General features: G+C 41.0%; 2 protein-coding genes across 2 annotated transcripts; one reads left to right on the forward strand and one right to left on the reverse strand.

Annotated features, from left to right (window-relative positions):
- The first annotated feature begins 4,869 nt into the window (after positions 1-4,869).
- On the forward strand, positions 4,870-11,866 carry LOC128384087 (steroid 17-alpha-hydroxylase/17,20 lyase). The gene is made up of 9 exons (XM_053343665.1): positions 4,870-5,102; positions 5,319-5,439; positions 5,900-6,038; positions 7,706-7,935; positions 8,833-8,919; positions 9,594-9,809; positions 10,455-10,624; positions 11,341-11,444; positions 11,601-11,866. Exons 1-9 carry the CDS (start codon positions 4,870-4,872, stop codon positions 11,864-11,866), a joined length of 1,566 nt encoding a protein of 521 aa, XP_053199640.1.
- Positions 11,867-17,367: 5,501 nt separating this feature from the next.
- On the reverse strand, positions 17,368-23,547 carry LOC128384056 (mucin-5AC-like). The gene is made up of 4 exons (XM_053343633.1): positions 22,989-23,547; positions 21,737-21,898; positions 20,478-20,682; positions 17,368-20,087 (listed from the first exon to the last, which is right to left on the reverse strand). Exons 1-4 carry the CDS (start codon positions 23,131-23,133, stop codon positions 17,855-17,857), a joined length of 2,745 nt encoding a protein of 914 aa, XP_053199608.1. The 5' UTR covers positions 23,134-23,547; the 3' UTR covers positions 17,368-17,854.
- Positions 23,548-24,348: the final 801 nt, after the last annotated feature.

The following is a 24,348-nucleotide window of genomic DNA, read 5'->3' on the forward strand; positions in this document are numbered from 1 at the left end:
ACGTCAACCAGGGACTTGTTTTACTAACTGAGTCATTGTACGTTTTAAAGCAGCATGACATCATTTTCTGTACAAATAAAACCTTCTCATAAAAGCAACATTTCTACAGAGGACCAATCATTTTAAATGGTGCCAATTTCATTTAAAAATGTACTCTTTCAGACTCTGAGATAGAGCTTTAACTACCACCAGTCCACCATTCATCACCTCCTCTACAATAAAAGCCTGTGATAGAAAGTCTTTGTAAGACAGAACAACCACTCCTCCACTATTTCTTACTCAGATGACTCAGAAGAACTTCCTCATCATCATCCTCTCTTCCACTCCTTCTCATTTGAAGCATCACTTTGTTTTTTCTTGTAACATTTCAAACTCGAATGTCTCAGCTTTAACAGTTACAATAAACGTCTTCCTCACATCCTTTGCTCCATTTAAGGTTAAGTGTCGCAACCAAGCGTTAAACATCTGGGACTGAAAAATGAAGCCAAAGCTCAAGAAAGGGTTTACATGAGACAAGCTTTAACTTGTATTAATTTAAATGATTATCAGCCTTCATTTCTTTACAGAAACACATTAATTAAAAGAAAAGACAGACCTCTAAAAATATAACAGCTGATTATTTTCTCCCCGTCAAACAACGCTGATCATTTCCTTTACCATCATGTTAGACGTACTAGTTTGGTGATTAGCGTCAGCTAGCTAGCAGGCTAACTTACTACCTAGTCAGCTAGCTAGCAGGCTAACTTACTACCTAGTCAGCTAGCTAGCAGGCTAACTTACTACCTAGTCAGCTAGCTAGCAGGCTAAGTACTACCGAGTCAAAGTAGTAAAAGTTCACTCTGTGTTTCAGGTTCTACTTCAACACAAGAAGCTTAGAGTTCCTCCTAGTGGCTGAAAACAGCTGTTAATGAACCTGAATACTAGACTACACAGCTCAACTCTTGATAAAAGTCTTTCAATTAAAAAATAAAATAAAGAAAACATCACAAAAGGTCGAAGTTGGTCCTGCAAACGATTATTCAGTTGTTGAGTTTTAGTGACTCATTCCTAAACTAAAGTTCCAAAAACTGCAGTTCCTTAAATGACCACTTGAGGCTCCAAAAGCGAGTTAGTCCCCATAAACCCCCTTCACCCCCACTTTATCGTTACTTCACTTTTCAGTTAATTTTGTACATATTCTTGTACGTCAGTGCTTTGATAACTATTAGCGATGTTAGCTACTTAATTTAGCACTAACGCAGATTTTCACAGTTTTAACGCAAGACGACTGTGGCTCTTTATTCTTTTCTTTTTTTACAGTGTGTTTCAAAGAGCTGCTAAAACTGAATAACTGAACTCTACTAGAATGAAAAACTAAGTAAATATTTCACATTGTAAAACTGCAGTTTAAAAAGTATATATTTTAAATTGTTATATGTATATTTAGCATTATATACATATTTTTTTTAAACAGCAAAATCACAATTCTTGTTTGTAATCTTAAATAATTTGACCTATTATTTATATATTTGACTACAGTGTTGTAATCTTATATTTTTGTGCATTTCTTTAAGTCTTTACCTACATGATGCACATTTCTGGATTTTATTTCACATTGGCTTCGTTGATATAAATGTATGTTCCTCATGTCAAAGCCTTTGAACTGAACTGAGGCAGATTATCACATATTAATGCCTCACATCTGACATTCATTAATGCATACATACAACGTTCAGCTGCTGTGATATTGTCGCCATGGAGACGAGAGGAGATTCAGGCCAGGCGTTATGTAAAATGCAATCAGGAGTACAGTCTTTGAATTTTTGTGTCATTTATTTTGTTTTATTGCTGTTTTTTTTTTTTTTTATATATAAGTGAAATTCATCATCAGTTTGACTCAACAGCAGGGAGCTCTGTTTATTTTAAAAGGCAGGTTTATTAATTTTATTAAAAATCTAGTTTTTCTAAATTTAAAAGAGGAAGATTTAGAGGATTATTATTATTATAGATTTTCAAGAAACAAAACAACTGGAGCACCAAATAAGCTTCAATTAAACGTTCAAAATTCAAATTTAAAACCTATAAGTAAACCAAAGTTATTATAATTTATCCTCTGGGGAATAAAAATGTCTGAACCAAATTTCACAGTAATCTATCCATAAGACACATTTCACTCAAAGCTACTGTATAGTAGTTAACATCATGGTGGTGCTACAGGAAACGTCAGTTGTTGGGATGCTTCAGTCTGAACCATAATGAGGGAATGACCCACATTTTCATCCTTTCGAGCTCAAAATATTTTAAAGAACATTTTTATGGCTCATTGAGAATTTGCAGGTTTCTTTGAGTTTCTTCGAAGCGCCCTCAAGTGGTCGACTGAAGAACTGCAGCTTTTAAACATCTCACTTTGCTGTTGCATCTTTGTTGTTTTCGTCCTGGTTTCTCATTACGATCATCTCACATCATCATCATTAAGGCGGCGATGACGTGTTTATTTGCGGTCAAACTGACAAAAATAGTGTCAGACCAGTCGGGCTCGGATCAATCACAGCAACATGAGATCAATCAGAGGAGCAGGTTGTAATTTGTGCCATCAGTTGATGAATGACGACGAGAAACCTCCTCTCTCCGTCTTTCATGGAGAAGCCAGGATGATGGGAGTGAATATGTGGGGGCGAGGTAAGAGAGGCTGTTGCCATGGCGCTGTGCCACCTTCTGTTCCCTCCACCTGTTACAAGCACCAACAACACCGCTCTCTAATACAGCTACAGGGACGCCATGAGAGCGCTGTGGCGTCAGAAGCTCTCCATCCTTTAGTTTCTATCATCTGCGGTCACTGATTCACACTTTATATATAAATAAATGATAAATACCTCCCAGATAAATAAATGAGACCGTCAGGGATGATGAGCTTCATGTAAAAGGTATTTAAAGTACTAACCCCTAAAATATTGTCAGACCGTTGAAAAAAAAGGATAAAAATCTACATAGAAGAACCAGCTATTTTAGATTTGAGCCCCCAATAAAGTTCAGCAATAGTAAGTAAAGTAAAACATTTAAGGCAGGGCTGAACCATTTGAGGTGCAATATTTGTTTAAAAGGAGAAATGTGCCAAAATACCATTTTAGATGACCTCTTCCTATATATCATATTCTACAGACTTTGTTTGGTACAGATACCACCAAAAACCACACCATGATCATTTTAATATGTTTTTTTTTCTCAATGAAAATGAGAATAATGGTGTTAAAATGATCATTCCTTCTAATATTGCAATTGTAATGAGTCTAAATAATTGCAATTGTCTTTTTAAAACTGTTAAGCCCTAATCTGAACTATGTTCTGTAGGACTGAAGAACCGCCAGTCCAAGAGGTTCAAATATTAACTTAAACTAAAATAAAGTTCAACAATGGTTCCTTCAGCCCAGATAAAGTCCCCCAAACAAAAAGGGAAGTGAGGGTCGAAGTGTCTTTCAATGAGCCGACCAACCAGAAAGGCTTCAAAAATCAAACCAGACGAAAACATCATCAATGGGAGGAAAGAAAAGAGAACAACTGTGTGTATTACTAAAAGCTGAATACAAGAATAGCTGTAGGTGATTTATTGAAATGAAAGCATGTGAGAAGTTTAGAGGGAAGAATCAGTATTTGGTGGAGCTGTTAACAACTCATAGACATCTGAAATGTGAGCCGACTACACACTGCTGACTGGTTTCATCTTTAACAATGTGTTGTATTTTAAAAGCTTGTTGTATTTTCCATTGTGTCAAATCTGCATCTGAAAAGTAACTAAAGCTGTTCAATACATGTAGTGGAGTAGAAAGTACCTCACATGGAAATACTACAGTAAAGTACTAGTACCTCTAACTGTACTACAGTAAAGTACTACTACCTCAAACTGTACTACAGTAAAGTACTAGTACCTCTAACTGTACTACAGTAAAGTACTACTACCTCAAACTGTACTACAGTAAAGTACTAGTACCTCAAACTGTACTACAGTAAAGTACTAGTACCTCTAACTGTACTACAGTAAAGTACTAGTACCTCAAACTGTACTACATTAAACTATGTACCTCTAACTGTACTACAGTAAAGTACAAGTACCTCAAACTGTACTACAGTAAAGTACTACTACCTCAAACTGTACTACAGTAAAGTACTAGTACCTCAAACTGTACTACAGTAAAGTACTAGTACCTCAAACTGTACTACATTAAACTATGTACCTCTAACTGTACTACAGTAAAGTACTAGTACCTCTAACTGTACTACAGTAAAGTACTACTACCTCAAACTGTACTACAGTAAAGTACTAGTACCTCTAACTGTACTACAGTAAAGTACTAGTACCTCAAACTGTACTACATTAAACTATGTACCTCTAACTGTACTACAGTAAAGTACTACTACCTCAAACTGTACTACAGTAAAGTACTAGTACCTCAAACTGTACTAAAGTAAAGTACTAGTACCTCTAACTGTACTACAGTAGAGTACAAGTACCTCAAACTGTACTGCAGTAAAGTAGTAGTACCTCTAACTGTACTACAGTAGAGTACAAGTACTTCAATATTGTATATAATTACATGTAGTAATAAAACTGTATTATTATTCAGTGCTGTTCTCTGACAGATGGAGCGTTGCTGAAGCTGAAGAGTTAAAGTTGGACCAGACCGATGTTGTCTTTAAGGTTTCCACGGCAACCGGTGACATACAGGCTGATAACGCCAAGGTTGGTTGACCAAGATAAACACACACACACACACACACACACACTCACGAGTAACAACAACAACACACACACTCGTGACCCTCTCCAAGGCCTCTGTGTGTGTTAGAGATTAAAAGCCAGGACTTCAGTGTCTTCAGTGTCTCTTCATCGCAGCCATGTTCAGCTTCATCTTTCCTTTCTCCCTCCCCCCGTCAATCCTCCTCATCCTCATCATCATCTTCATCGTGGTCTTCGTATTGCTCATGGTCACGCGTCGTTCCCTTCCTGGCACCGACCCCCCGGCTCAGGGCTCCATCCCCTGCCTGCCTCGGCTCCCCGTCCTGGGCAGCCTCCCCTGGCTGGGAGGAGGCGTCCCTCCGCACCTCCTCTTCACCCAGCTGGCTCGCAGGTGAGAAACACAAGACTCTCAAAAACTCCTGATCCTGATCCTGATCCTGAACCGAGCAGACGATGGTGTCGATGTGTGTTAGGATTAAGTTGTTCAAGTTTTGGTTGCTGCTGATAATCTTTGAATAAGAAGTTGAACTCTTTGCACCTGGATGCTGATCAGATGACTGTGAGGTGAATATGAGTGTATTAGTTGACGTGTTGATGTGTTTGTCAGGTACGGGTCTCTGTTCGCTCTCTACCTCGGTCCTCACTACACGTTGGTCATCAACAGCCATCAACACGCCCGAGAGGTCCTGCTGCAGAGAGGGAAAGACTTCGCTGGACGGCCGAGCATGGTGAGAAATACTAAGAAATATTAAGACTCTTTGTAAATAATAAGACTTGATTAGGGCCCAACTGATACTGGTCCTTTGGGTTAATGCCGATATTAGGGAGTAAAAAAATGAAGATAAAGATAAAGCAACTGATAATCTTATAGAATATAGAGCTGGGCAATACAGACAAAATCAAATATCACCATATTTCTGACCAACTACCTGGATATCAGGATGGCAGGGATGACTATTGGTGAGTTTTGATAATAATCATCAGTAATGTGGATATAATGATGAATAATATGTGTGGGTATACTCATAGTTCACCTGAAAATAAGAGCCATGTGTTTTTGTGACCCTAGAGAGGAGCTTCAGAACCAAAACTCATTAAATATCTTATTGGCACTGACATCAAATGAGTTTTAAATGAATCAGACAGTAGATATAAATAACGTGAAACATCTGGTTGGTTCGTCCTCAGGTGACGACCGACCTGCTGACCAGAGGAGGTAAAGACATCGCCTTCTCAGACTACTCTCCTCTCTGGAAGTCACATCGCCGCCTCGTCCACAACTCCTTCACTCTGTTTGGAGAAGGAACGAGCCGACTGCAGGACATCGGTACACCTGCTCCATCCATCCATCCATCCATTTATCTATTCTTTATCTCTCTATCTCTACATATAACACATACATATATACATACATATAACTCAGTTTCCTGTTAAAGAAGAAAGCCTCTTCTTAGGATCTCTGCTGTTCCTTCATCAAACAGGACAACCAACACTGGTACCTCCTCGTAATATTGTAATTATCTGTAGTAACCAGTAAATCCATCTCTTGGCTGTCAGCAAATCAGCTACTTCAACATATTTACTTTTTAGTAACCTTGTGAACTCTAAATATTACCAAGCAGCTAGCTAACAGCTAAATCACAGAGCTTGGCATGTTTATGGGACTGTTTCTTTGAGCCTCCCTGCACCACTGTGAGAAACATTATGTTTAATAGCAACTCTGACTTCTGACTTCTCATCAGGAAAAAACAAATCAAACAGCCCAACTTTGAGCAGCAGAAGTTACCTGTGAACATTATAGCTCTCAAACTAACATAATAAGTCAACTTCTTCCATTAATCTAACAAACAAAACGGCACCTTATGTTTTCAAATAATCACAAACTGTGTTCACTTCAGCAGAATAAAGGTGGATGACAGCAGCTCAACCACACAAACAGCCAACATTATCCACATGAACACATCAATGACAGTTTTCACCACATTAACAGTAACACACAGCAGCAGCTGGCTCGGCGGCCATTACATTAAAAACTTACCTTCTAGTGATCACATTTATGAAGGTTGAAGCCTTTTATCTCTGGTGGGTTGATGGGTCTTCTTTTGCCGACTAGCTCCAACTTTTAATGACAAGTTAATCTTGGAAAAGACGTTAATAATCGTTAATAAGCGTTAATACTCCCGCTTTGTTTATCTGATTTATTTCCCGGTAGTTTCCGGTTGTGTTCGCTCCATTTGAAAACGCCGCCCTACCGATGAGCACGTGACATTACCGGCGAAAGTCCGGTAAAACTGTTAAAAGTAACGGTAGTCTGTCAGCTGACAATGAATAATGCCGACCTGCAGGGACAGTGTGATTTTAATGTAAGTCTCAGTCTGTCTCTTTGACTTAGTCACTGACTGAATCATTGAGTCTCCTCTTATTCCTATCATTATGAAAAAAAGTGAACTGAAGACAAAATATCTTCTATCTCGGAGCTGACATTTTGGTTGTGTGAGGTTATTTGGAGCCAGAGTCCATCAGCTGCGCCACTAACCTGATGGACAGCAACAAATAACTCAATAAAAACTAAAAGCACCGACAGAAACCTGGGATAAGATGTACTTTACTTGTACTTTGATGTTTGGTTATATTTCCCATTGGTTAATGTGGAGGGGGCGGGACATTACCTATACTGCAGCCAGCCACCAGGTGGCGATCGAGATATTTTGGCTTGGAGAGTTCAGTAAATCTAAGGTTACCCTCTGGACACAACCTCATTAAAAGGTGATGGGTGGGTTAGGGTCTTTAGAGGTAGACAAATGTCTCATTTACATTTGTGTGAGCAACTCTCACTAAGTTATCTTCGATCTATATCATTTATTATTTCACAGTGTTTTGTTGTCTCCTTCCATACTGTTTGTCAAACATCAAAATTTAAATCTTTTATGGAGATTGATGCCATGACTTCAGTGATTTTACATAATAACACTTTTTCTAAATATGTCCTCTCAGTTCTGTCCTCGGTGGACAGTCTGTGTGCTGAGCTGTTGTCCTGTGGGGGACGTGGTTTTGACCCGTGTCCTGCAGTGACCAGAGCCGTCACCAACGTGGTGTGCATGCTGGTGTTCAGCGCTACGTATCAGCACGGTGACGCTGAGCTGCAGGAAGTCATCCGATACAACGATGGCATCGTAGAGACGATCGCCAGAGGAGGACTGGTGGACATTTACCCCTGGCTGAAGGTACAACTTAATTTAACACTTAACCCTTTAAATAAACCTGAAACAGCCATTTAAAGAGATGAGGACAAGCAACAAAATAAAGTGTCTTTACTTTCAAAAATGTCCTCACTCACTGAAATGAGAAATATCCTTACTTTGTCGTCCATTAAAAAAACAGACTTTCATAAAATGTTTTTATTCCATAAAACATCTCTTAAAAAAAAGGTCCCTAATTTCTAAAATATCTTTGTTTTCTTTTTAATAATTTATTTTTCTAACGTTTTCTCATTTTCACTTCATTAAAAATGTTCCCACAATTCAGAAATTTTCCCAATTTCCTTAAATATCCTCATTTTATTAAAGAGGATCCCAGTTTTAAATTTTCAGAAACAAAATTCTAACAATACCAAATTTTATGAAATTTAAAAAAAAAAATGTCACCTCCAATTTTCTGAAATCAGAAATATCCTCACTTTATAAACATGTCATCCATTTTTACAAAAAATAATAAAAAAATCTTTATTTCCAAAAATGCCCCTAGTTTTCAGAATGTCCTCATCTTGTAAAAATGTCCCCAGTTTTGCTTTTCAAAAATGTTCTTTTCTGAAATTTCCTCAATTTTTTTGTAAAATTCTGTAAAAAAATGTTTCCAGAATTCAGAAATGTCCCCAATGTTTTAGAAATGTCCTTACTTCATAAGAATGTACCCAGTTTTTTTCCTCTGCAAAAAGTCTTTGCTTTCCAAAAATATTATCATTTTATAAAAATGCTCCCACAGTTCATGAATGTCCTTATCTTTCAGAAATGTCCTCACTCTCAAGTTGTAAAACACAAACTTGTCCTCCCAAAGACAGACGTTCTTGAACCCACACGGTCATTTAAAGACTCAGATACTAACAGTGTGTCTCTGTCCTTCAGGTCTTTCCTAACAAGTCTCTCAGTAAGCTGAAGGAGTGTATCACCGTTAGAGACCGACTGCTGACTTGCAAACTGGAGGAACACAAGGTGAAGTAAACACACACGAGGCTTTGAAACATGAACTGAGTGATAAAGAAACATGTGACGTACCAGTAGATGGCGCCATCTTCCCCAACAACCACAATCTGACAGTGTTACACACAACTAACAACATCCTGATGATTCAGCTGTTTCTTTGATAATTACCAGAAGTGGAAGTTAAACTGTAAAGGAAGAGTCAACAGGGTCAACAAAATAATCAGGATTCAGCCTCTGGAGATGTTGAATACTCACAGCATGTTTTCTGACAGGATATCTCACTCTGGACCAAAGATCTGGGCAGACTTTTTAAATTATTTACATTTATTTGTGTACATTGATTTTGTGCTGTGTGAATGAATTCAAATGTTTTTAAAAAATGAATTCTGAATAATTGCACACAAATGCAAATGTACAATCCCGGAAGTTTTCTTTATCCGTTCCGTAAACAGAGTTAGTCATAGATATAAGTGTCCAAGTGGAGAAAGACATCAGCCCCCCCTGGTGGTGATTACAGGTAGTACATGTGTTAGACTCGCAGGTCAGTCTCTGAACACGTCACACATACAGAACCAGGTTTCATTTTTAAAACTGGGTTCAATTGTTGAACAAGATATTGACTCGACTTTATTATTGAGATGAACTTGTTAAAGTTTGCGTCCACCTCTCTGACTCGTATCCAGGCCTCGCTGAGTGACGGTGACCCCCGTGACCTTCTGGATGCTCTGCTCAAGGGTCAGACGGGCAGTGGACGGGGTCAAAGGTCTTCGGGGTCGGAGGACGAGGGGATCACAGACGACCACGTCTTGATGACAGCAGCTGAGGCTTTTGGAGCCGGAGTGGAGACGACGTCCACCACGCTGCTGTGGATCCTGGCCTTCCTGCTGCACCACCCAGAGGTCAACACGCCGCCAATACTGATACCGACAATAATAATAATTATTATTCATATTAATATTCATTTTGCTACTTCAGCCACATTTGGTGATTTTAAAGTGACTATAAAAACTGTATTTGTTTATATATAATTAAGTTCAAGTAAGTAAATTCAAAATACTTCCTCCACAAAATGTCATTCTTCCAAATTTATATCAATTCAATTCTAAATACTTTGTTGTCCCTGTTAACAAAGCTCGTAAACACAAATACACATAAACCATTTTTCACACTTAATCATCTAAAATTACAGTAATATGTCAATATTAAACATTTATGTCAGTTATTTATAAACTACTGCTACCACTTATATATTTACAGTTATGATTTTCTGTTGGTCAAACACATCTAAAGATTACTGCTTTTGGAAAGTTACAAATGGGAAGTTTCAGATGTTTGACTTTAGATGAAGTGTACCGACCCCTTGAGGTGAGATCTGAGGTAGTTTCATCAATTACAAGAAGCAGATTTCAGACTTAGAAGAAAACTATATCAAACTTCTTTACTGGATGCAACATGCTTCTGTAGGTCTTGATGATTATAAATGATCACTGTCTGAATGTGGTGGTCACTCAATGCCCCCCCCCCCCCCCCCGGCTCCTCTCCAGGTCCAGGAGCGCGTGCAGAGGGAGCTGGACGAGCAGGTGGGTGGCGATCGAGCAGTGTGCATGTCAGACCGCAGCCGGCTGCCGTACCTGGACTGTGTCATCAATGAGGGCATGAGGATCCGACCGGTCAGCCCAGTCCTGATCCCCCACACCGCCATGACTGACAGCAGGTACACCTACACCTTCATACACCTTCATACTGTCATACACAACTATATTACACATGTGAACATACAGTATATATATAATCACATATATAGACCTTCATATACACACACAGATACACATTATATACTGGATAGTGTCAAAGTTACTAAGTACATTTACTCAAGTACTATAAGTATAACTTTGAGGTACTTGTACTTTACTGCAGTACAGTTAGAGGTACTAGTACTTTACTGTAGTACAGTTTGAGGTACTAGTACTTTACTGTAGTACAGTTTGAGGTACTAGTACTTTACTGTAGTACAGTTAGAGGTGCTAGTACTTTACTGTAGTACAGTTTGAGGTACTAGTACTTTACTGTAGTACAGTTAGAGGTGCTAGTACTTTACTGTAGTACAGTTGGAGGTACTAGTACTTTACTGTAGTACAGTTTGAGGTACTAGTTCTTTACTGTAGTACAGTTAGAGGTACTAGTACTTTACTGTAGTATTTCCATGTGATGTACTTTCTACTCCACTACATTTATTGAACAGCTTTAGTTACTTTTCAGATGCAGATTTGACACAATGGAAAATATAACAAGCTTTTAAAATACAACACATTGTTAAAGATGAAACCAGTGGTTTCCAACCTTTTAGTCTTTTGACGTTTGTTTGGTACTTTGGATCTGAGTAATGGACTAAATTGACTAAATTAAACGTCTTCTTTCTCTCTGCTGTAGTGTTGGAGGTCACTCAGTCAGTCGTGGGACTCGTGTTTTGGTCAACATGTGGTCGATTCATCACGACCCCAAACACTGGGACAAACCGGACCTGTTCAACCCAGGTAACACACACAAATACACACACATATATATTGTATATTTGGACTGTTATTCACCCCAACACCAGGGGGAGTTCCTCCTATGTGCAAAACTATTCGTCAATAAACTTGTTCCTGATTCTGATTTTCAAATGAGCACCTGTTTTCCTGTCTCTCCAGATCGTTTCCTTGACGACCAGGGTCAGCGCGTAACACCCTCCTGCTTCCTGCCGTTCGGTGCGGGGCCTCGGGTCTGCGTTGGTGAATCATTGGCCAGACTGGAGCTGTTCCTCTTCCTGTCCTCTCTGCTCCAGCGAATGAGCTTCAGGCTGCCGGACGGTGCTCCCCCGCCCAACCTGCAGGGGCGGCTGGGTGTGGTCTTACAGCCTTTACCTTATAAGGTCGTCGTCTCGCCGAGGTCGGGGTGGGAAAGAGGGTCGAAATAAAAGACGGGAGACAGATTGACAGCAAAGCTAAAAGCTAGGAGAGAAAACCTTCAATGAACATAGAATAGGATGTAATCTGTGAGTTGTTATTCTACAATATTAAACTGAGCTTTAATGATTTAAGGTAGTCACATGTTTCTAAGACTCTAATAAGTGTGTAATTGACTTTATAACTAGTAGATATTAATCAATAAATGATCTTCAGTACAGTATTGGTGTTTTGTGTTGTTTTAGCTCCTGATGGATGATGGTGGTTCTGCTGTATGAACGGACACACAGGTGGCAGATTTGACGGTTTTATTCAGTATATCGTCACACACTTTTAGAACAGGCTGGTTTAGTTAGGTCACACACACATCCACACGTACACACTCACTATTAATTCAGTAATACTAATAATTAGCATCGTAATCATCATAATATTACGGGAGTTTAAAGACCGATCTCTTCTCTGCTTCCTTCCACTCGCCCTCCGACAGAAACCTCATGCAAAAACAGGAAGGACAGAAGAGAAGAGAAGAAGAGAAAAACATTCTTTAGACAGAGGGAGGGGCTCCTACAGTAGAAGGAACAGACGGACGTTTTTAGTAAATTAAATCATTTTGTCAAACATCACAGGTGGAGCTGCTTCCAATCTCCTCATGGAACAAATGAAAGTTCATCAAAGAAAAACTAAATTTTAAAAATAAATCTTGTTGAGGCCAAAGTTTGACTGGGTTCATGTCTGAGGGTCAGTGCTGGTTTTACAGAGCAGGAAGATTAATTAATGAATTAAAAGACGAGTTAGGGCTCTGAAGTGATTATTGGTTGCCCGTGGGATCAGGATTTGGCTGCAATTTTGCTTCGCCTAGTGGTTTTTCTGAGTGAAGGACTCACCCAAAAATTAAAATACAGTTTATTGTCTACTCATCATCACAGCTTTATGTTTAATAACTGAACTTAATACAGTTCACCCCCGAGGTCCAGCTCTTCTTTTACAGCAATAAAAAGCAAAAAACGTCCATCAAATCTCTTCAAGCAGCAGCTGCAGCAGATCTAATGATGGATTTCCATTTATAGCCTAGATACCTGCAGTGTGATGCACCACTGGCAACCGTGACCAGAAGTCATCATGCAGTTCTTTCCACATGACAAACAAGTGAAATGCTGTTGCTCGTCTTGATAATGAGCTCTCTTCAATCTGTCAATATTCACATTTCTCTTCAAATCTGTTGTGAGGGTGACTTGGCAGAAAAATCCCAGAAATCTAGATTTTGACCAGTTTTATTCTCAGTCGCTGACTTTTGTGACTAAATCACTATTTTCTACAGTAAAGACCCTTCCAACTGTTCACTAACGGGCAGCAGATATTGGGGTGAGCAGAAAATAAAAATGTATTTAATTTAAGGGAGAATCAGTTCCTTTAAATGTTAGTTAGTCCAGTCCAGATTTATGTCTGAAGAGGACGACAGACACCAGTTTGAGTAGTTGATGCTACTTGAAAGTTCCCAAAGAAGTACCTTAAACTTTATTTGGACAGTAAGATATAGCTTCTGAATTATCATGTACTGCAGTCAATTTTGGGTTAAAACCAAACCTCTGACCTGTTGATATGAATCCAGTCAGTTTATCAGTGAGGATACTTTTTGAATATTTTGATCCACCAACATTTGAGGAAAAACTAGACCTGTTCAAAAAAACAAAACAACAAAACAACAAAAACCCAAACCAAACAAAAACAAACAAAGAAAAAGAGATAAAGACAGAGTTCCCAAAAGTGAATCTAGCCCTAAAATCAGCCAGGAGGTCGTCTGGGCTACTATTGGTCATTTGGTTGAAGATTTTACCCCCAAAACGCCTCACAGCACCAGGAGTGTTGACATCTTTACTGTCAGGGACATCCAGTGGAAATTGAACCCCCAACCTCTGGCAGTGCTGGTGCCTTACTGGATCCACTGAGCTGAACAGACACTAACCTCCCTCAACCTAACACCTAATTTCCAATGATACTGATATTGGTGTTGGTGAATCTGTAGATATGATTTACCCATTATTGATGTGGTTTTACTGGTTTGGTGGTAAAGCAACCCCAATGACAACTCCATGACTCCTTCAGACAATGTCAACACTCTCCTGGTGCTGTGAAGAAATGTGGATAAAATCTTCAGTGAAATGTCAGAAGCTCAATCAAAACTGTTTGCTTTTCCCTCCACAAGGCTGATCTGAGAGCTGCAGAGCCTTTGGGAACCTGAGCTACAGACAGATTTTCAGACATTTCTCCAGTCATTCTGGTCGAAAGTCCACACCCACACAGAGCGAGAACAGCTCTATCTAATGCTAAGTAGTAACAGTTGTCAAGTAGAAATGGCACTCTGTAACCATGGAGATATATAACCTTATTAGTTCAGATAAACAAAAAACACCATCAACCACAACATCAACCACAACATCGACGGCTCGGTGTCACCCTTGAGCTTTCTTGAGGAGGTCCTTCAGCCTCTAGAAATGCTTCATTCTCGGTCCTCAGGCTCAAATTTGGCCTCAATCGAACAAGGTCTGGTTTCTGACCTCGTGTCTGAGACGACTCACAGACGTCATCAGTAAATCTGTTTGAGCTCTGTCCAGATGGGCTCCAAACCAGATTAGTATTTCTGTGAATTTAACCACAAAGGCTTAAAAAAAAAAAGACCGGATCATGTTTGTATCCTTCAATGTATGAATCCAATCTTATGCATGTTGGTTTCCAAACTGAATACCGTGACTCCTGGAAGTCCAGAAAACATCCAGCTGTCAATCAAGTTTGAAATGAAACTGTCCGCTCTGTTGCTGCCATTTAATGCTAGTCACATCCTGACCAGGGCAGCCATATGCTCTTGTCCCAATGATGTCTTGAGTCCAACAAAGGTTTGTCCATCATGGGTATCTGTATGGATACCACTGTCAGAAAAGCTGTACCCATCATCCTTTGCAACAAATGGGTACATGAAATCCTTGTTGTAATGCAGCATGGACACAGGGTTTAAGGATCATTCAACCAGACTCAACATTTTCCCGTCTGAGAAAGTTGAGATAATGATATATGTGACTGAAACAATCGTCAGGTGACCTGTTCTCATAGTTACACAGGTACCTGAAAGCATCACTTTCCTCCAAGATGATATTGCCTCAAGCTCTTGTGTCTTTATCCTCAGTAAAGACAATATTTTAAGATTCCCGTTTTGAAGAGTTCTGTTTCCACCAATCATCTGCCTTTACAATCTGATGATGTCACTGCACACTCTGCTTCTCATTGGGTAAGGGTCAAACTTTACTCCCTCTGGTATCTTTTCCAACATGCTCCGACATCAAGGCCCATGTTTTTCAAAATGCTAAGAGTAAAATGTTGGGCCTAAGTGAGAGATAAAAGCACTATTCACAAAATTCTGAATAAAAAAATACTCTCAAATTCAAGAGATGCTTCCAGAAGACAGAAACAGAGCTCGGAATATACTAGTGGATTAGGGTTTAGTTAATTTCACTTGCAAATTGCTGCAGGAGATATTAAGAATCTCCTCTCCTAATAATATGACATATGTAGGATAAATCCCTGTCTCTGATTGGCTATTCCTGTTCTGAGTATGCATTGGGTCAATCACTTTTTTTTAACTCTTGTTGGCTCTTATGAACAGTCTTAAGTGTAATTGTTAAAGAAAAAATTCTAAGGTTTGATAAATATGGGCCCTGATTTGGACGCACATTTGTGAAACACAGCTTACATTAACAGCTGTAAAAACAAGTGCACTTTGTAGGAGGAGGTGTAAGATAATCTGACAGAAAAAAGACTTTTCACTTGACAATCCGGCCAACTTCAGTGTTGAATTTGAAGCTCTAACAAAGTGCGAACTCACAATATCGAAATATCACAAATGTGTGATACACTTCAAGCATTGGAAATGACACTTCTCTTAAAAACTGCATCAGTTACAATCATTTAATTGCTGTTGTTGAGTGGAACAAATCTTTGTTTTCCTCCTGACAACAACACATATTTTAGTTTAGAAGGTTTTAGACCAGATTTCTATCAGGCAAAGACGCACAGGAATCGCCCAAAGCATAGAGGATGCTCTAATCTTTCCTCCCAAATTAAAACATGACAATCATCTAAAAACTTCACCAAAAATTACTCCTGACTTGGCTTTCAACCCTTCCTAAAGCAGTTGTATTTTCGGGGGGTTATTTACACACAGACTCTTGCTGATGAAAAATATTGCTCTTCACTAATTTCAGATTTTAAGGTGGATTGAAATACACCAAAAGGTACTATACAAATGTTACTAATGCTCTGTCATTGACAAAATATACTCTACCTTTATGTCTTTCAGTCACAAAATATCAATCACAATAATGTCTATTACCTGACAGTGTACCGAACATCAATATGTTACAACAGTGGCCTAGAAATGAATGCTAAATGACATAGTTTCTTTCATTTTAAGGCCCTGAAATAGCTTGGCTTGTTTGGTGAATTTTGTGGGATAATGTAATTGATCAATGTGTCATTCAATAGAATTTAGGGATTTCTAAATGGTAACGGAGAAGAGGTGTCTATGAATGAAGAGATGCACAAAGCAAAAGGTTTAGACTTGGACTGAAAGTAGCTTGTGTGGTGTCTGCGACGTACTGTTGTATCAGACCTCAAATTCAGGGAAAGAGACAGAAAAACAGGGACGGTGGCGATGACGCGTTCAATGTTCTGTTTGATGCTTTGTTCTGCCTAAAAGTCTCCATTGTTGATTCGTCATTATGTAAAAGCTTTTTTTCTGCCCGAAAGACCGACGCACAGGAAGCCAACTGTTCCATCCACCATGAAACCTTCCCATACAGGATCAACTGGCTACCCAATTGCCATGAATGCATCTAATTTGATAAACTGCTTTTCCCATTTCATAAACTACCCACTTAATTCCGCTCTCCTGACAGACTTCTACATCAAATGTCTCCCCTACTGAATGAATCAGTCTTCCCTCTGTCAGTCAGAGTGAATCATCCTCCTACATCAGTCTCTCTTGATTTCAAAAACACCCAAATTGTCCCCGGCACGTTTCCAAATCTCCGTCATCACCCAAGACAAGCGAGGTGTCTTCTGCTAAATGTTAAACTATTTTAAGTTGCAAAAATTGATCATAAGTGACTCTATATTTTGGGTGACATGAAGCGCAAGTTCGTTTGCTTTTTAAGGCATTCCCTTCTTGTTGAGCGTCTTGTTAGATATATTAGGCTTAAAGACAAAACTGGGCTCTCACACAGTGTGGACTTTGAACATCTAATCGACTGTTGGTGACAAAAATGTAAAATAGTACAACAGTTTAACAAGAAAGGTACTGGACTGAACACATTTGTCTCTCCACATGGATACAAGTGTTTTGGTGAGAAAAACGTAATGTAACGCAATTGTATACCTTTAACTGACGAACGAGACACATCACAACAAGCTGCCCCAGCTAGATACTGACATTCTTCACAAATAGACAACTCTTCAATGTTATATGACGGCGGATTGCTAAATGTTTTTTGAGACAACTGTAAAACTTATGTTGGAATCAACATTCGGAAAGGGTCCTGTTTTTTCTTGATATCCTGTAGTGCAGTAGTTGTTAAACTTTGCCAACCCCGGACACAATCTCAGTAGATGCTTCTCCTCTTATTAAATCACACAAGTACTCGCCATGCAGACACTTGGACCCATGGCTGATTAAAAGTCCATCTCATACTTGAAGAAACCACATAGTAATGAGCTAATGCCTTCTGTTGAATCACAACCTATGAAACATCCTATACTTGTGCTGGTCTGACTAACAGCTGTTGAACAAGTGACATTTATTAATGTGACTCAGCTCCAAAATCAGGACCATATGCATTCATATCCACTCCAGACAGAACGATCTTCAAAAACAGTTTTAAGAGTGGAAGCCACCTTTCACTTCCTGTTCATCCCTTGTCTGGATGGATTGAACTGCCCACTTTTATAAATCACACTCTCTCCATGACAATGACGACTTCAGCACTTTCTTCAGACGTTGGCGTAGTGGTGGAGGTGGGGTTACACAGTGTGAGTCCTTCCCCTGTGGTAATCTGACCTCTGGCAGGGCAGTCCACACTGTCATGAAGATCAGTGTTTCCACTTCCTTTTTTATCCCTCTCCGCTACCCCTCCTCTCCTGTCATCCTCCTTCTCTTCCCTCTCCTCCTCCTCCTCTTCGTCCTCTTCATCCTCCTCTTCTACCCGACACCTGCACACCTCAATCCCAGAGTCACCGGTTAATCGCCGATGTCTATACTGGCTCTCATCGGCTCCCATGTCCTCCTCTTCATCATCGTCATTGTCCTCCACCTCCTGCTCTTCTTCTCCCTCCTCCCAGCTGGGAGGTCCTGGTTCAAAGATGTCAACACATGGGGAGAAGAGAGTCTGTTTTGGTGGGGACTGAGTAGCACGAGGAGACGGGGAGAGGGAGGAAGTGTGGCCAGAGGAGGATCCACCTTTTTCGGACTGGTGCAGAGCAGTAAGGGGGTCCAGGAGTAAAGCAGGAGCTGGTAAAGAGGTGGAGGTCAGGGCTGGAGGGGAGGGGAGGGAAGGATGAAAGGGAAGGGACTGTGGTGAGGATGGGGAGAGTCCTGCACGGGGAGTGGGAGCAAAAGAAGATGCAGACTCTATGGTTATGGCTGGGCATGAGGAAGAGGGGGAGGAGGTTGCAGGTGTTGGGGTAGGAGAAGACAAAGGACCTGATCTAGAACCAACACCAGATCCAGAGCCAGGACTAAAACTAGCCTGGACATCTGATGGCACTTGACTGATAAGGTCAGACTCTGGAGATTGAGACAGGACCAGAGAAGGACCTGAATTGGCTGGTACAACAGCCTGATGTAGACAAGATACAAGAACAGCAACAGCCTCTGTGTGTTGGGGCAAGCTTGACCTTGGGCTAGGAGGAACCAGGGCTAGACTTGACCCAGGTGACAGTTCTGGGTTCTGGCATGGGGACAATATAGGTGAATTAGGTGCTGTATCTGTAGCTAGGGTAAGGTTTGAATGTGCAGTTTTTGGACTTAGAATAGGGCCAGGTGTGGTATCTGGAATTAGGTTGATTTTAGGTAATGAGTTTGGCACTAGGGTAAGGTTTGAAGATATTGGGTCTGGAGCTTGGGTAAGGTCTGTCGATATTAGGACTGGAGCTTGGGTAAGGTTTGACTGTACTGGGTCTGAAGCTTGGGTAAAGTCTGTTGGTACTGGGCCTGGAACTGGGGTAAGGTTTGTAGGCACTGGGACTGAAGCTTGGGTATGGTTTGACAGTACTGGGATTGAAGTTTGAGTAAGGTTTGTAGGCACTGGGACTGAAGCTTGGGTAAGGTTTGAAGGTGCTGGGTCTGGCGCTTGGGAAAGGATTGACAGTACAGGATCTGGAGCCGGGGTAAGGTTTGTAGGCACTGGGACTGAAGCTTGGGTAAGGTTTGAAGGTGCTGGGATTGGCACAAGGCTAGGATTTGGGTCATGGGTTGGGACACCAGCAGAGCCTGTAATCAGGGTCAAAGTTCTGCCATCATCTGGGGATGGCACTGAGGTTGGGCTACTAGGGATATTAGCTGTATCAAAAGTTCTTGTTAGATTGAGGGTTTCTAGGGTTTGGGTGGCTGTAAGGCTGTTAGAAATGGTAGCTGTTGGCGTAGAGGGGCCTGATGTGGAGCCCTCAGCTGAGCCCTCAGTGCTCATTATCTGGATGGAGGGGACTGTTGTGTTAACAATAGTTAGATCAGGATGTGTACTTGGGCTACAGGCGCTGACTATCGAGGAACATGGTGATAAGTCAAGATGTTGCTTTATGGGAGACGTAGCTCCAACAGGAAGAACTATCTCTGAACCAGGAGAGGCCAGAGACAGTGGGGAGGCTGCCCTGGTAACTACAGCTACAGTAACAGTCTGGTTGGGAACCGATGAGTCCGTGGCACTTGGTTCTTGTCCTCTTGCACCATCCGCATCCTCAATGTCAATGGCCACCGTGGCAACCATCCTCTCAGAAGCAAAACGTGTCTCATTTACCTCCAAGCAGGTTGCTGCAGCAGCAATGGTCTCCATGGTGACATCAAGAGTGAGGGGCGCGGCCTCGCTTGGCGTGGAGGCGTGGCTCGTGTCAGTCTCATAGGTGACGGGTGCTGATAGGGAGGAGCTACACGGAGAGGAGGGGCAGCAGGAGTCGCAGGAACAACTGGAGCTACAGTAAAAATACAAGTGCATTATTCATCTAAATGCTAAATGTGTATGACCACCTCAGTTTGTTCTTACTCTACAGCTTAACATACACCAACATTTCAAAGAAACTTTGAGTATTTTTCATTCATGCCAGAAGACTAATCAGTACTTGTAGCAGAAGTTGAAGCAGGATTACTCGTAATCAATGCAGCAGTAGTGGCCTTAGTAGTATAAGTGTCTCATTTATTAGTCTTCACATCAGTATCACTAGTGTTTCTAGTTGTCCTAGTAATTTTCATTACTAGTATCCCAAGTAGAGTTACCAGCATTACCAGTAATATCATCAGTGTTTCCTGTACTGCTAATATTTCCCAATATAACCAGTACTCAGTAGTGTTAGCGGCATTCTTACCTATTGTCGGAGCTAAGGGAGGAGGGCCCGTCGCTGAGCGGCCTGTGCAGCAGCGGGCCATGCTGCGTGAGCAGGTGGGGGTCAGCGGCACGGGGCGGCTGCGGATATCGTGGGGTGGTGAACACGGAGCTGTAGGGGGGAGGTGGGGTGGAGGGCTGAGCTGCCACCTCCTCATAGGACGGCAGCTTCAGAGAAGCCAGGAAACCTGAAAGACGGATAAAGAGTGAAGTTGCAGAAATGCTGACCCAGTTGATTCTTGTTGTATAATTCTTGATTTATTGCATTTAAATATTTTCCGTGCAGACTCATGATAGCCAAAATATTCAGGGGAAATTCCCCTTTAAGACTGAAGCTGAGCTGTATTTTTCCACTGGCTGACAAAACAACTGGCTGCATTGTGTGGACAATGGTTTTAATCTGTCCACGAGGGAAATCTCATTCAGGAAGGCTCTAGGGAAGGCTGTGTTTGTCTGTCCACCTCTTTGGTCCACGCTGAAATATCTCCACAACTGCTGGATGGACTGCTATCAAAAAATGTGTGCGGAAATCTATTGTCAAAAGATTAATTCTACAGAGAAACTTTTCCTATAGTGCCACCATGAAGTTGATAGTCATGGTTCGGAGTGAAATATCTTGAGTATCTTCATGGATTGACATGAAATTTAAAACATATATTTAGTGTTCCCACAGGAAACACACTAACTACTTTGATGATCCTCTGACTCTAGTGCCATCAGCAGGTCAAAGCTTTTACTGTGACACTTGATGGATTCACACAACATTTAGTTCACATGTTCATGGTTCTCTGTGATGTTTTCAACTGACTTTCCCTGTCAGTGCCTGTTTGCATGCTAACATGTTTAACCACAACGATGAACATCATGGTAAGATCATACATGCTAATACATTATAATGTGCAGATGTGAGCATTCTCTTCTTTTGAAATTGAAAGTTATGACAAACCACTGATTATATATTTTAACTGTGATGGTGATATGAATGGTTGCAGGACATAAAAGGAATAAACATGTTGTCTGCCTGAAAATCTGAGAAATTCCCTTTTAGGGCGGACGCCTCTGCTGTAAATTTCCACTGCGTTGTCACAGCGACAGATTAGAAAAGAGGCACATCGCTTGACAGTCGAACGTCAGTCACTTACAAAACAAATCAAAAACTGACTTCATTGTGCTGACGTTGGAAGTGGAGTTTAAAAATGACTCTTAGACAAACACAGACAGAGAGACAGGTAGGTGTCTTACTGAGGTCCAGCATGGAGGAGGGATATGAGTTGGCTCCATGGTAGGCCAGCAGGCTGATCTCTCGCTGTCTCTGCTGCTGCTGGACTCTCAGTTTGGCTCGACGGTGTCGGTAAGCACAACAGCAGCTGAACAGGATGAGGACGGTCCACAACAGCCAGAACCCTGAACATACAAACACACTAAATATTAAACTTTACTCAGACAAACAACTACTTTTATAAGAGGTGCTACTAGTACCTCTATCAATCTAGAAAAATCTGCAGACACTTTAGTCTTAAGTAGTCTAAGTACATTTTTATCATCCTTCTAGATTTTAGATTTGAACCTAGTGAGGTACAAACAACCAGCCTGGCCCCAAAACCTCAGTAACCCGGTGATGTACTAAAGGAAGTAGTACCACGCAAGGAAAGATGTCAGTGGGACCTTTTACAGATTCATTTGGCCTTGCACAACCCTGCCGTTCATCTACAACTTTTTAAATATTTAATACTCTCTGTAGTGCTGTAGTGGTGCTTAATGCTGCCTGGTTTATGTTTTACATCAACATTGATCTCACAATCTCGATTTTGGCTTCCCACAATCAAATTAACGTGATTGAGTGATATTGAATATTGATATTACAAATAAAGCGCTCCTTAAACCCATCCAGCACACAAAGACTCATCGAAATCACTGATGTAATCACATTTCATTCTGCCAAAGATATGTGTCCAAAGAATACTGAGCATACTGAAGGCTTCAGGAAAATGGTAAAAACACTGGACAGAAGATATTCTATCCCCTCACACAATTACTTCTGTTTATAAATGAATTATCATAAATACATTTTAAATATTTATATTTGCACATTCAGCAGCATAACACACTTTTTACAATACTTAACCCCAACTATGATATTTCTTTAACCTCAACCAAGTGGTTTGAGTCATCTAACCCTAACAGCAGGTGTGAACCCCATCACCCTAACCACCACCACATGTCTGCTGTGCAGTATGGGAACTTTCTGGGTTGCAAAAAACATTTCCAGTGAATGTAATCTGTTCCCTGCAAACTGTACATGGTCTAATAAAGGTCTGACTTGGTCTGTAGACCATAACTAGAGACAAATCATACAAATAATAACCAGAACAGGATGAAGTACCACAAAAATGAAATTACACTCTATATCTCTAAGATCTAGCATAATTACTGCAAACCACATTCAAAGAAAACATCAACACAACGAGGTCACAGGAGGTTAAAACCAACTTACACCAGAGCTCGTAGTAGTAGGTGCAGCAGCCAGTCTCTCCGCAGCAGTGTCCCGTCTCACACAGGTATCCTCCGTTAGCGTTGGCCCCGGGGCAGTACCGCGGTCTCCCCAGCAGGGGCAGGCTGCCACCGGAGTGGTACTCCATCGCACCCCTGCTCTGCCCGGACTTAGCCCCGCGCCACCGTTACCTGCTCACTGCTAGCCACTAGCGCTAACTAGCTGTTAGCCGCTGAACACGTAGTCCTTGTCAGAGCCCAACTACATTTTCAAAGTAAATTGTTTCCAATTGAACTTTTGAAGCAGGTCTGTTTGGTTTGATTCAAGCTGCTATGCTAGCTGTTAGCTAGCTAGTTATCTGCACGTAGCTTCAAAGTGAAACTAATTTACATTTTCAGAGCAGCTGAACAGTTTCAGAGTCATTTTTATGACAACAAATAACTGAACTCATCACCTAGCAAGATTACTAGGAAGGATTCAGGGACCCTGAATTTTTAGGGGCCTCCAGAAGTCCCTGTAGCACTCAAGCTAACAAGCTACGGTTGTCATTCCAGGTGCTTGGTGCCAAATTGTGTTCATACACAATTAAAAGTGTCTTCAAATCAGATAGAAGACTGTTAACAGAGGTGTTATCCTCCACAGCCTCAGAGGTCAGAGGTGAGCTGCAGGGTGGCGCCCCCTGCTGCTGGTCTGTCTGAAGCTGCAAAGTCTGGTTTAAACCTCTCTGATGTTTCACTGCACTTCAACTAGCAAACACAGGTAATAGTGCTGACGACTGCCACTAAACCCTGCTGGTGCTGCAGCTGTGGTGGTGTACCGGCTGGTGGAGTGAGACAGGACGGCAGCCAATAGGAGATCCTGAACTGTAGAGAGAGAGCGAGAGAAAGAAGAAAAGACAATAGTTTATTGATAAACAGCTCGACAGTACGTCACACACACAGCTGAAGCGTCCACTACTACAGGCCTGTTTGATATTCATCACTGCACCGGCTCAAACCACCAGCCGGCACAATGCTCCCTCTCTCTCCATGTCACACACACATATCTGCACTTCTATCCCTGTGAGGACCGACGATGACATCATACCTCTAACTTTAACCATCGCAACGAGGAACTGCTTTAAACCCAAAAATCTCCAAAATCCCCAAAAGATCAATTCCAGTTGGTGACGTCATTGTATGTCATGTTACTCTCCTTAGTTTCTGTCTGCAGGGCTGAAAAGTAACTGAGTACATTTACTCCAGTACTGTATTAAAGTACAATATTGAGGTACTAGTACTTTACTGTAGTACAGTTAGAGGTACTAGTACTTTACTGTAGTACAGTTAGAGGTACTAGTACTTTACTGTAGTACAGTTGGAGG

This window comes from Scomber japonicus, chromosome 22 (genome assembly GCF_027409825.1).
Source record: "Scomber japonicus isolate fScoJap1 chromosome 22, fScoJap1.pri, whole genome shotgun sequence".
Lineage (NCBI taxonomy): Eukaryota > Metazoa > Chordata > Actinopteri > Scombriformes > Scombridae > Scomber > Scomber japonicus.